This window comes from Chenopodium quinoa, unplaced genomic scaffold, assembly GCF_001683475.1.
Source record: "Chenopodium quinoa cultivar QQ74 unplaced genomic scaffold, ASM168347v1, whole genome shotgun sequence".
Taxonomy (NCBI): domain Eukaryota; kingdom Viridiplantae; phylum Streptophyta; class Magnoliopsida; order Caryophyllales; family Amaranthaceae; genus Chenopodium; species Chenopodium quinoa.
The window spans coordinates 1,765,149-1,778,952 of record NW_018743503.1 but is presented as its reverse complement, the minus strand read 5'-3'; the positions used below and the strand labels follow the sequence as shown (position 1 = coordinate 1,778,952).

General features: G+C 40.8%; 1 protein-coding gene across 1 annotated transcript in view; it reads right to left on the bottom strand.

Moving 5' to 3' along the window:
* LOC110739566 (protein trichome birefringence-like 42) overlaps nucleotides 1-10,946 on the bottom strand; it is a 41,272-nt gene extending 30,326 nt beyond the window's left edge. The window contains exon 1 of the mRNA XM_021920021.1: nucleotides 10,751-10,946. Within this exon, the coding sequence (XP_021775713.1) occupies nucleotides 10,751-10,946 (196 nt within the window). The remainder of the gene's footprint in view (nucleotides 1-10,750) is intronic.
* Between the last annotated feature and the right edge of the window lie 2,858 nt (nucleotides 10,947-13,804).

Below are 13,804 nucleotides of genomic sequence, written 5' to 3'. Positions count from 1 at the left end.
AACCCACATGAAGATCCTTGAGAGCAAGCTCAAGAAAGGAGAGCCAGTCAGCCCGCATGTTCTTAAAATGATTGGATTGTTTGAGAACATGGAAAGGCTCGATGCTGGGTATTCGATCGAGATGGCAATTAACATCATTCTCCACTCGCTGCACAAATGCTATGATCAGTTCAAGATGAAATGTAATATGCACAACATGGAGAAAACTCTCACTGAGCTTCATGGTATGTTCAAACAGGCCGAGCAAACCCTCAAAGATAAGGGCAAGCCATTTAAGCGCTCGAGCAAGAAGAGAAGCTTTAACGGGAAAAAGAAGAAGAACTTTCCGCCTAAGTCAAGTGCTGCTAAGAATGGCAAGGACATGAAGGTAGCCTCTTCTAAATCCGATTCCGAATGTTTCTATTGCAAGAAGAGAGACATTGGAAGCGGGATTGCCTCAACTTCAAGGAAGATAAGAAGAACGACATCGTTCCTTCTTCATTTGGTATTTTTGTTATAGACTTAAACTTTGCCCTCAAGGCTTGTTTTAGAACTTGACAATTGCTATCATGTTCCTAGAGTTACCAAAAACATTATTTCAATTTCGGCGTTGGACGCCAAAGGTTTTGAATTTCGAATTAAGAACAGTAGTTGTTCATTTTATTTCGATAATGTTTTATATGGTAAGGCATATTCAGAAAATGGTCTTTATGTGCTTTCTCTAGACAAACAAGTTTATAACATTAATGATACAGCAAAAAGGGCTAAGGCCATCGAGTCGAATCAAACCTACTTGTGGCGTTGTTGTCTTGGCCACATTAACGTTAAACGCATCAAGAAACTTCTTCAAGAAGGTGTTCTTGACTCATTCGACTTGGAGTCGTTTGAAAATTGTGAAGGATGTCTATTAGGCATGATGATAAAGCAGCCATTCTCCAAGTTGGAAGAAAGGGCAAGTGACCTGTTGGGTCTAATACATACGGACGTATGTGGACCAATGAGTACACCCGCAAGGCAAGGTTATTGATATTTCATTACCTTCACCGAAGACCATAGTAGATATGGTTATGTCTACCTTATATCGAATAAATCTGAATCTTTTGAGAAATTCAAAGAATTTCAGAGTGAAGTTGAAAATCAACTTGGTAAGAAAATAAAAGCACTTCGATCGGATCGAGGTGGCGAGTATTTGAGCCATGAATTCGATGATCATTTGAAAGAAAATGGTATTATTTCACAGTTGACACCTCCCGGAACTCCACAATGGAACGGAGTATCCGAACGGAGGAATCGAGCCTTGTTAGACATGGTTCGATCAATGATGGGTCTTAGTGAACTTTAATCTCTTTCTAGGGACACACACTTCTAACTGCGGCACTAACACTGAACCATGCTCCGTCAAAAGCTGTCGAAAAGACTCCATATGAATTATGGACGAAGAAACCTCTGAGGTTGTCTTTTCTTAAGATTTGGGGTTGCGAAGCATATGTCAAGAGATTAATTTCTGACAAACTTCACCCAAAATCAGACAAGTGTTTCTTTGTGGGCTACCCAAAAGAAACCAAGGGGTATTACTTCTAAAATAAATACGAGAACAAAGTGTTTGTTGCTCGTGATGGTGTCTTTTTGGAGAAGGAACACCTTTCCAAAATGACAAGTGGGAGGAAAATCGAACTCGACGAAGTTCGAGAGGTAGAGCAACAAAGTTAACATGACAAAACTGACAATCGAAGTGCTTTAGAAGGAGCTGTTGACATTGGCCAGAGTCAAACCGACAATCCAAATGCTCAACCTATTACCCTGGATAGGTCGCAACGACCAAGATCTCAACCAGACAGATACCTTGGTATTGTCTTAACCGAAGATCAAGACATCCTAGTTATGGATGGAGATGAGCCATCAACATACACACAAGCTATGACGAGCCCCGACTCTGCTAAATAGCAAGAGGCCATGAAATCCAAGATGGACTCTATGTCTGAAAATCAAGTCTGACTTGGTCAATTTGCCCGAAGGTTATACACCTATCGGTTGCTAATGGATTTTCAAATTGAAAACAGACAAAGATGGAAATGTATCTATATACAAAGCTATACTTGTGGAAAAAGGTTATAGGCAAATTCACGGAGTTGATTATGATGAAACCTTTTCACCAATTGCAAAGCTTAAGTCCGTCCGGATAATTCTAGCAATTGCTGCATATTACGATTACGAAATATGGCAAATGGATGTCAAAACCGCCTTCCTTAATGGGATTTTGGAAGAAACTATGTATATGACACAACCGGAAGGTTTTTTTTATCCAAGCAATGATTGGAAGGTATGCAAGCTTAAGAAGTCCATTTATGGACTAAAGCAGGCAAGCAGAAGTTGGAATCTGCGATTCGATGAAGCCATTAGAAAGTTTGGTTTTATGAAGAATCCAGATGAGTCTTATGTCTACAAGAAGGTTAGTGGGAGTGACATCGCATTCCTAGTCTTCTATGTTGATGACATATTACTCATTGGAAACAGCACTAACCTATTAGAGTCCGTAAAGGGCTGGCTAGGAAAGTGTTTTTCAATGAAGGACTTGGGAGAGGCACAATACATATAGGGCATCAAGATCTATAGGGATAGATCTAAGAGGATGATTGGATTGAGCCAGAGTACTTATATAGATAAGGTACTGACATAATTCAACATGGAAGAAACCAAGAGAGGGAACCTACCCATGTCCTATGGCATAAATCTCATCAAGAAACAGTGTCCACAGACACGTGATGAGCGAGAGAGAATGAGTCAGATTCCATATGCTTCGCTTATTGGATCGATCATGTATGCCATGATATGTACTAGGCCGGATGTATCGTATGCCTTCAGTGCTACGAGCCGATACCAATTAGACCCAGGAAAGGCGCATTGGACTGCGACCAAGAATATCCTAAAGTACTTGAAAAGGAACAAGGATAACTTCCTAGTCTATGGTGGCTGTAATGATTTGGTTGTTGAAGGTTATACTGACGCGAGCTTCCAGACTGACAGAGACGACTCCAGGTCGCAGTCAGGGTACATATTCTGCCTAAATGGAGGAGCATTTATTTGGAAGAGAGCTAAGCAAAGTACCACTGCAGATTCTACAACTGAAGCCAAACACTTGGCAGCTTCGGAAGCAGCTAAGGAGGCAGTTTGGATTCGTAAGTTTATTGGTGAACTTGGTGTTGTACCCTCCATTAAGGGTCTAATAAACCTCTATTGTTATAATAATGGAGCTATTGCTCAGGCTTGGGAGCCAAGGGAACATCAGAAGGTCAAACATGTCAAGCGGCGATTTCACATGATAAGGGAATGGAAATCCGAAGGTGAAATCAGAATTTGTAAGATTGGAACGGACGACAATGTAGCTAATCCACTGACTAAACCTTTACCTTAATTGAAGCACAACAAGCAGGTTGAGGCAATGGGAATCAAGCATATTGGAGATTGGCTTTGATTTCCCTGTATAAGTGTTTCAATTAAACTTGGTGTCTTAATGTAAAACACTATGTTGAACCATTCAATTTTGGAGCAATTAAATTTTCTGCATATTTAAGATTACTCCATATCTATTTAATTGTTGTTTAGAATTAAATAATGAGTCCATTCGATTTCTTAACATATTCAAAACAGGGTATCAAGACCATGTCTTGTATAAAGAAACATATGTTAAGTGAACATTGAATATTTTAATCAAAAATTATCTCTAATCGAGCTCATTTAAACGATGGACGATTAATGACCAGTTGAGATTAGCGTGTAGTATGATTTATAGCACCGTTTCTTGTGCTACAAGGACATGATTGTCATAAATCATTTGCACAGGTACTAGCTTGGAACTATACCGGATAGACCTATGAGAATACTTTAAGAGATATGAAATCGTCATAAGTATATTTCTCATTATAGCTGTCGGAACCTTTTTCCTCGACCATGAGTATTGCAAGTTCTCTTGTTTGAGTACTAGTCGTTTTTGTGTTGTCAAACGTCTGCCGTAAATGGGGATTATAACGGTAGCACTCAGGCGACTAGGTCCTCTTAGTAAGGGAAGCTTATAGTACAAGACTGGGAATATCCCCCTATTAATAATAAGGAACATGTCTTTGTTGTTTACAAGACCTCTCGATGAGCGAGACTGTGAAAATGCATGGTCGTGCTCAGATGGATTTTAGAAATCATCTTTTTATTGACAGTCGAACTCGCTAATCGAGAAACACTTCTCGTCGTAATAAGGATGACGAAGCATCTTACCTTATAATTCATGAAGAGACATTAAGCGACATAGGAAAAGGGCTAAACATAAATTGCACACTTTTTCGGAAGGACAAGTGAGAGATTGAAAGGAATGCTGTCCATCCAACAAGTGTATTATTCCGATAGAGGGTTCTGAATTATTGGAAAGCTAATTCTTCAGTAAGGTCAAGTGATCGAAATGCCTAGGTGAAGGCCGCTTCCGATTAGTAATATTAATGTTCAATTAATATTACAGCTTAAACTTGACTGAACTCTACGGGTCGATCCCAATCGAATAACCGATCCGAGACGACGAATCAATCCGAAGGATTTGATGAGTCATCAGAGTTTTACGAACAAAGACGTCGGATATCGAGCTTAGAGCGTCGCGACCGAGCATCGCAAGTCGAGTTGAGTTTGGAATTCGACGAGACGTGAAATCAATCAAGTTACAAGTAGGACAATGCGTGCCTTTAGCCTAGCATGCTAGGCTAGGCAAGACCCCTTGCAACACTAGCCTTTAGCCTAGCATGCTAGGCGTGCTAGGACAATGCGTGCTAGCAAGCCATCGCACGTCGCAAGGCATAGCCTAGCACTGCTCACAAGCATCGCAGCCTTGCGTGCTTACTAGCGTGCTAGGCGCCTAGCCATCGCAGCCACGCACCATGCGCCAGACAACAGCGAGCTGGGCTGTGCATGTGCCTAGCATTGCTGCGGCCAGCACAACGCACCAAGCAGCAACGATGCATTGCGTGCTGGCTGGCTGCGCATGCATGTGGGATGTGTGCGTGTGTGCTGGCTGGCTGCCCAGCCTTGGTGCTAGGCGCCAGCTGGCAGCCTTGGAAGCCAAGGCAGGCTGCGAGCCAGCTACATGGAAGGGAATGTCGGTTTGCTAGTGGGGACCAAGGGTTGAGGGCTTTGCCTTGAGGAGCAAGGCTATGGTTCCCCCCTTGGAAATGGTCCTCACTTATTCTCTCATCCTCCTTGTGTCACTTGTAACTTATTAATTGTATTGCAATTTTATTTTGTTTTAATTAAAATAAAATGGGAAAATGGCAAATCTCCCACATTGATTGAGAGTGGAAATTCAAGGTTCATTTCCCTATAAATACCAAGGTTTTGGGATTTAGGAAGAATACTTGAGTGGAACTAAAAAGGCAACTCCTTAGAAAAGTGAGAAAACCTTAAGTTCGTAAATCTCTAGTTTTTATTGGTCGGGTCCTGACTAACCTTCGGGACTTGGATCGTTCGTGTCAGGTTCGTGGGTACGAGCCGTCGGAGACCTTCGCATTTGCGGGGTTCAAGTAAGAGCTCGGGATTCGAGCGAAGCACGCGCCAAGGGTAAGAATGTCTTTTATTCTCTCTCTTAATTGTTGTTTATTAGTGATTGCATGCTTAGTCGCTTTAATTAGTGTGCGGGTCTTAGGCGGGTTTTTCTTTTGTGTAGATTCGGACTCTACGAAAGCCAACATTACGGTTAATCAATTCTTTAATGAGTTGGTTTGGGTTTAGGGTTTAGTGCTATTGCATGCAAATTAAACGAGCAATGTTTTTTAGGGCCTTCTAATCACAATCTTGGTATTCTCAATTCCTTAGGGTATTGATATTTGGAAAACATTCCATTACGTACTCTTAATAAATGTTGCATCTTCAATCAGGATTTTATGGTTAGAGTTAGAGTTTAGGGTCAAAACATACTTTAGTGAGTTAGTTAAGGTTTAGGGTCTAGGGTTAACCAACTCTTTGGAATATGTAAATGAGGATATTTCGGTAAATGTTAAAGAATTTCAAGTTGCATAAGTAATAACATTTTATTTTAATACTAAAACAACTTAGCCTTAATTAATGTTAAAGAATTTAAAGTTGCATAAGTAATAACATTGAACTTCTCATTAACACTTCTAATATTGTATGGCTCCATTTACTGAATAATTTTACAATGCCTACACTAATTTTGTAGCTATTGTAATATTTTAATCCAAACTATTAACCACTACACGAAAAGAGCAAATTGGCAACGGTTCAAACCCCCCCAAAGGCAACGGTTTTGAACCGTTGCGTATTTAAGGGTTGCCAAATCCCAAAATAATTGGCACTAATATTGACCTTTTTTTTTTTTTTTGGCTGCAATATTATTAGTGTTATAATATTAACATTAATAATAAAATAATAATTATTATTATAATATTAATATTAATATTAATAATAATAATTATTATTATTATAATAGTAATAATAATTATAATTATTATGATAATAGTAACAATAATTATTATTATTAATAACAATACATAAATAATTAATAATAACAATCGCAAGAGATGATATAAATTAGAAAAATGTTTCATGTATAGGACATAATGCTTGAGATTACAAGAAAAGAGCAAGTAAGAGGTTTTGGGACGCAATTTCAACCAAAATGGCTCAAGTAAGGCCATTTTGGCTACTATGATGCCTATTTTCTACAATTCATGTCTATTAAACTCATAACCAGTTAAAACATGTAATTATCACTTAGTTATAGGTGACTAATGCTTGAGATTACAAGAAAAGAGCAAGTAAGAGGTTTTGGGACGCAATTTCAACCAAAATGGCTCAAGTAAGGCCATTTTGGCTACTATGATGCCTATTTTCTACAATTCATGTCTATTGAACTCATAACCAATTAAAACATGTCATTATCACTTAGTTATAGGTGACTAATGCTTGAGATTACAAGAAAAGAGCAAGTAAGAGGTTTTGGGATGCAATTTCAACCAAAATGGCTCAAGTAAGGCCATTTTGGCTACTAGGATGCCTATTTTCTACAATTCATGTCTATTGAACGCTTAACTAGTTAAAACGTGTCATTATCACTTAGTTAAATGTGGCTAATGCTTGAGATTACAAGAAAAGAGCAAGTAAGAGGTTTTGGGTCGCAATTTCAACCAAAATGGCATACCTCTTCAAGCTGACGTGTGTCTGTACAAGACTCATCACTATGTCATACATGAATCTCATCACGTATAGGCCACAGTCAACTCTGTTTTCCTGTTGTGCGCACTAGCATGAGGAACAAAGCACATGAATCAAAATGCATAGCAAATAAGCAACATCTTAAACATTGTAAAGTAAGAAAATCACAACATCATGGGTGAATTACCTTGGGTGCTTTCCATGTAGGACCTCGAGGAGATCGAGGATTTATCTTCTTCATGGTACTACAAAAAATCAAAGTAATAAGTTCAAATTTGACTAGTATAATCAATACATATGAGTTCAGATATGAAAATGGATAATAAGAAGTGAAACAAACTAGATGCTTACTTTTGCAGTATGGACCTCACGAGGCACTTTCTTACTTGAGGTAATCGAGCAGAATCAAAGTAGAAGATTGTGTTACTGGAAACACAAATCACAAGTAGGGTCCAATGATAACTACACACGAGACAAACAAATCAATAGTTAGCCTATTACAACAAATAAACTGGGAAAACAAATGAACTTGACTAGCATAATCAGATGTACTCCTCATAGTATGGGACGAATATAAACTTGTCTCCCACACTCACTGATTGCCTGATACCCCGTTCAGCATAGTACAACACGTCAGCGGAGTTGCCTAAGATTCTAGCAGTGGACATCTTCTCAGGGCACAACCACCCAACTTGACAAGGAGATTCAAGCTCCCATATTTGCTCCTGGAGTGCTCTGCATGCATGATAACACAATGTTGATCGAAAACCAAACGACAAACACCACTAAACTGAATAACATAAATTGAGTACCAGTTGAATTACCTCATGGATATTTGAATGAGGGGAATGTTAAGCATTGCACCACTTAGAAATTCCTTGACATCTTCTTTGAATAGCCATGCCGTTGCATCATCATCGTAGTGGAACATTTCCTTAGGAAGTTGAATTTGGATGGGGCTGTCATTAGGCAATACGCAAACACGGGTTGTGCAAATAAGCTAACTCCTGAGATAGCGATTGAAGCACCGTGTCTTCAACTAATGGAGTAGCTTGCGTAGCCGAACCTCGTGAAGGGCTCTTCATCGACGCCTTTCCACTCACCGAGCCATGTTCACTCCTGTTCTTTGGCCGCTCCACCCTCTTCTTTGGAGTTTGGCTTTTCCTCGATGGCTAATAAGACAGATCACACAAATGGTTAGAAAAGATTTCCATCCAACTCTTGGGAAGAAAATATTAAAGCGTGAAATCTAAATCTTAATTACCTGGTTCATCAACCATATCCAAGCAGATGACCATTGCACAAAACTACCTTTTGCTGCCCCGAGTGTAGTGAACTCATCCTCCTCCACGGGCACAGGTATTAAGATGTCCTCGGACCCGGAAACCACAGAATGGATCCCGACAGAATAATGCTCAGGCAGAAGAGGTCAAAGATGGACTGTACCTTGTTCGGCCGGTTGTGCACTACCATAGGCAACAACATTCAAAGGTCCATCATATGATTCGCCCGGGTGAAGAAGTTCACAACAGGTCTCTTCCTGCACCATTTAAATATTCATAACTAAGTATCTTAGGTGTAATATAGGAGTTAAATCAACATTGAGCTAAAATCATGAAAAATGGGCAAGTTAGAACTCATTTAGGCCATTTCGAGCCGTAAATACTATAAATGAACCTAAAACTTGTGAAATTGCTTTTTTTAGGTTATTTCAAGCCATAAATATTGACAACTAAGTATCTTAGGTGCTAGTTAAAAAAAAAAAAAACCAAAACGAGTGCAAAAAAAAAAAAAAAAAAAAAAAAACTCGAGCGCGAAGGGCTGCAGCCGCAGGCTGCACAACTGCTACAGCCTCCCCTACCTTCTTCGCTTCCCAATGAGAAAGAGAAGGAGAAGGAGAAGGAGAAGGAGAAGGAAAAAGAGAAGGAGAAGGAGAAGAAAGAGAAGGAGGAGGAGGAGGAGGAGGAGGAGAAGGAGAAGGAAAAGGAAAAAGAGAAGGAGACGGAGAAGAAAGAGAAGGAGGAGGAGGAGAAGGAGAAGGAGAAGGAGAAGGAGAAGGAGAAAGAGAAGGAGAAGGAGAAGAAAGAGAAGAAGGAGGAGGAGGAGAAGGAGAAAGAGAAGGAGGAGGAGAAGGAGGAGGAGAATGAGGAGAAGGAGAAGGAAGAGGAGAAAGAGAAGGAAGAGCAAACAACAACAACACATCACATCAATAAAGCATACTGACAACACAACACAGCGAACTTCACCATTTCACAGCCAACTTAACCATTTCACAACACAATCCAAAAACAAATATCATTATCCAAACAAGTAAGCACAAAATCACCTGTAGAATAGGAAAGTGATGAGGTGTCGGAGTATCAAGCCCCCTTGAGTTCGCATGTGAAGGAGTACCAATCTACAATAGTGTATTGATAGTGAAACATTAATTAGAACCGTACCCAAGTAACTCAACATATCAAAACTTATAGAGTTGAATTCTAATCATGTACCTCCTCGCGTGCATTTACCTCCTGTTCTCTTTCTCTTCGTGGGTGGCTACTTGAGTCGGCCGGTGTTTTCGAGGAAAAGGGCAAGGTCGGAAAATTCATTTGCTTCGCCCATGCATTGAACTCTTCGTGCATCTCATTGCGCACTTGTTCTTTAATTGATGCCACTGTGGCATCGAAGTTCTGTGGCGAGTTCACACTTGCTCGAGATCTTCCAGATTTGGTCACTAGTTCATAGTTGCTTACTAGCTTATCTGTCATTTCTTTGGTTTCCGGAGCCTTGGTGGACCATTTTCCGGTTTTCTTGTCCCGCGAATGCATAGAAGCAAAAGAAATCCCCAGCACGACTCACCAAAGTACTGGTCGTGGAGTTAGGCGGCGCTGTGGAGGACCCTAGAAGCGCAGTGGGGTATACTCCTTCACTCACCCACGTATCCCTCCATTCATCATACGTCATTGCTCCCATATGATGGTGGTATTGCTTTTGCAATGCATTCTTGGAATTCTGCTCCCTCATTTCCTACATAAAAAGACATGTTAGTTTCATTTCTAATAAAAAAGACGATAAATTACAACACAATTTTCATCAGAGTTCTTTAAACTTACAATTTCTTCTTTTTTACATTTTTGTAGAACGAAAGCGTCCCAATCATCCTTCGATATGCTAGGCCATATTTTCCATGGGAGTTTCTCTTCATCGATGACATCATCATCACTGCCACCTCCTTTCTTGTTCTTTGGTTTCCTCACAAGTTTCTTTGTGATAAACCGACGAACTAAGTTACACTTGAAGCTTCTGAATCTTGCTGCAAGTAAGGATTCAAACACCCTTCGCTTGGCGTACTCATTTGGAATGTTAAATAGACTTTGCAGGCACAAATAACAAACATTATTTGTTTGCCCATAACAGAACAATAAATTGAAATTGTTTATAAATAATGTGGAATCCATAAACTTTAACCTGGTATCATTCCAAAACGTGTCAACCAAGCCTGTAAGCACGTCGCTCATACGAAGCGTAATGGGGATTTTGCGCGCACATATCCCAACTTGACCAGCATACTGACGCCGCCATTTACCTGAGGGTTTCCCTACCCTGTCATACTCCAAGACCATAGGACCGACAGGTTTCTTGAAAGCAGTCGTCGGACCCCTCTGCTTTTTCTTCGCTGGTGCCTGCACCCCACCTCCACTTTGATCCTCACGAAACGGCTCCATAATGGCATTATCGATTGGAGGCGCTTGCTCAGCTGCAATTTCAATGTCATCTATCATTACGGCCTATACCGAAATTACCCTCAAGGTGGAACCTTGTGACTTGCCTGTTCGTATGCTTTTTCAGCTTGAAATTATTTTAACGCTTTTATTCTTCTTATTTTCTCAGCCAAAGCTCTTGCCATGTTGGACCCTGAGCAAAAAGGGAAGACCAACATGTTCGAGTTTCACATTATACGGTACAAACTCCGCCAATAACAGCACAACCAGGTTAAAGAGGTAATGATAATTAGATATATATATACACACACACACACACACACACATATATGTATATATATATATATATATATATATATATATATATATATATATATATATATATATATATATATATATATATATTCGTCAAGTTGATATGCTAGAGAAGAGATCCTTCTCTTTTTACTCAGACGTAGCTTTCTTTGTCATAATGCCGATTTGATATGTTGGGAAGGGTGTCTTATCCGATTTCACTTGGACACCACTGTTTTACTTTTATGCCGAGCTGGTATGTTGGGAAGGGGCTCCTTCTCAATATTGCTTGGACAATTATCACACTTTGACTTTGACTTGTTCTCTACAAGTGTCTACTCCCATTCCCCGGACGAAGAGGAAGCATTCGGCCTCAGCTTCCAAGGACGGTCAGTCGACCGAGGCTAGGAAGAAAACAGACTTAAAGGTTAAGTCTTTCCCTAATGCGGCCAAGACCATGCCGCAGGCTGCCTCAAAGCAGTCTAAAGGAGAGAAACACCAACTGACACTTAGTGGGGTCTCTAAGTCCGTGGAGCCGCAAACTGAGGCGGTCCATGATGAATCCGTCCATGTTGGTGAAGAAGGTAAGTCGTCCATAACTAAAACGACCGGGAACATAACCTCGACTCCGCATGTCGAGGTGATTGACAAATATGAGTGGCAAAAGGGTGCCTCTCAGTCGGCCGAAGAGCAGCTCGGCCACACTTAAGAAATGGGGGATCAACCGTTGCCCTTTCATACCTCTGCATCCAACATCCCATCTCCTCCATCTTTCTCGGAAGGTACATGAGATATACGTATTCCTTTTACTTGTGTTTTCATCACTTGTTCCAACAATCTAACTCCCCTTCTTGTTTGGCACAAACATTGCTGAGGAGATGCAGATGAAACTGCCCGGCCAGTCGCTCATTGGCGCTGATCGCAATGCTATCCAGGAAGCCATGCAGCGGGATGTCCCTAAAGAGTAGCAGGACAAATTCCACGACATTGATGAGGGCTTCCTCGGCCCTATGATAAACTGAAGCGCCGAGTTGACCACACTTTGCCCAAGCTTCAATACTTAGTTTATTTTCACATTTAGGTCTTATTAGCTTGTCTCCGTTTGAATGTAGATCTTCCTCAGGCTCAGTGCCTTCCTAGATTGGAAGGCCAAAGAAAATAGGAAGATTAAGGCAACCTGGGCTTAAGACGGATCACTGACAAAAACACCGGAACAATTGCCATGTAAGATATCCGACACAAGGCGGCCATGACTACGCTATTAGAGAAGTTGGCAAAGCAGACTAAGGACATCGTCATAATTCGCGATGCTCTCAAGCAGGAGCAGTTGGCTCGGGAGGCGCTGCAGGTGGAGAGAGATGAGGCCGCGAACGTCTCTCAGTGGAAGGAGGGCTTCGATGCCTTCGAAAAACTAAGGAACGAGTTGTCCTCCTCCCAAGAATCTCTTCAAATGGCCTTAGATGAAGTAGACTCCCTCGGGCTTAAGGTTGTGCGCTTGAACAAGTCCATTGCGGACTTGTCTGAGCAATTAATGGCTCCTCGGCTAATTAACCCTAAAGAGGCCATCTGAATTGAGCATAAGGCCGAGGAAAAGCTGATGAGCCGCTTCTACGAGGCATTTTCCATGATGGTTGACGGGGGTGAGACGGCCTATTATCAGTAGCGCTTCACTCGCTGTCTCGAGCACGTCTGCCTCAAGGAAGAGGCCGAGGCTGTCGGCAAGCCCCCTCCCGAGTTTGTTGAGACTTCCTCTGACTTCGAGGTCGAGAAGGATGATAAGGGAGAGGAGCAGAAGTCGGCCGAGGAGGAGGACCCTGCCAAAGTTAATGAGCGGTCTTGTATTATACTCTTCTTTTTATTGTCGTTTTGTTGAACAACTTTTTTTTTTTACAAATGCAAGTTTTCTTCTTTCTTCATCCATACTTAGCAGTTTTGAGAAATTTTTCAAGCCTTTATCTGCTTTTGCGTACGAATGATTTCTCACTCACTGGGGGTATGCCCCTTTATTCAGCATTTTGCCTATTCCATATTTGAAGAAGTTTGATTAACTTAGTAGATTTTATACCTCAAAGGGTATAACGACTAGTAAGTTAATCAAATCATAATAATGATTGTCCTTGGACTAGGTGAATGTCAAACGAATTTTAGTTATACGGTCGTTTGATTGGCTAGTGCTGAGTCGTCCTTTGATACTATCTCTCGGACGTACTCAAGAAATTTAAAATATTATCTCAACCTTATTATTTATAAGTGTTTGTAGGGCTTGGGAGACTAGGCATGCCCTTGCCCTTAGGGTAAAAATACCTTAGGCAATTTTTGCACTATCTTATGTTTTATCCGTTTGACCTGTCACATGGTCGGATGGAGTTAATAGCATTTTTACCATTATGGCCGAGTTTCTTTTCCAGGGAATGCCCTTGCTAGGTATTTTGCCCGGCCGCTTAAACATTCCCCTTTAAGGGCCGAGCTTTTATGTTGCGAGCAACTTCGTTTCTCTTTTTAGGCGGTATTTCTACTTATCATTAGGTAAGCGTACATAATGGCAAGAATTTACTAACAATGTTTGACTTTTTCATTAATATTGTGGAATAGGACGGCCATCTACTGCTTCGAGACGGTAGGTA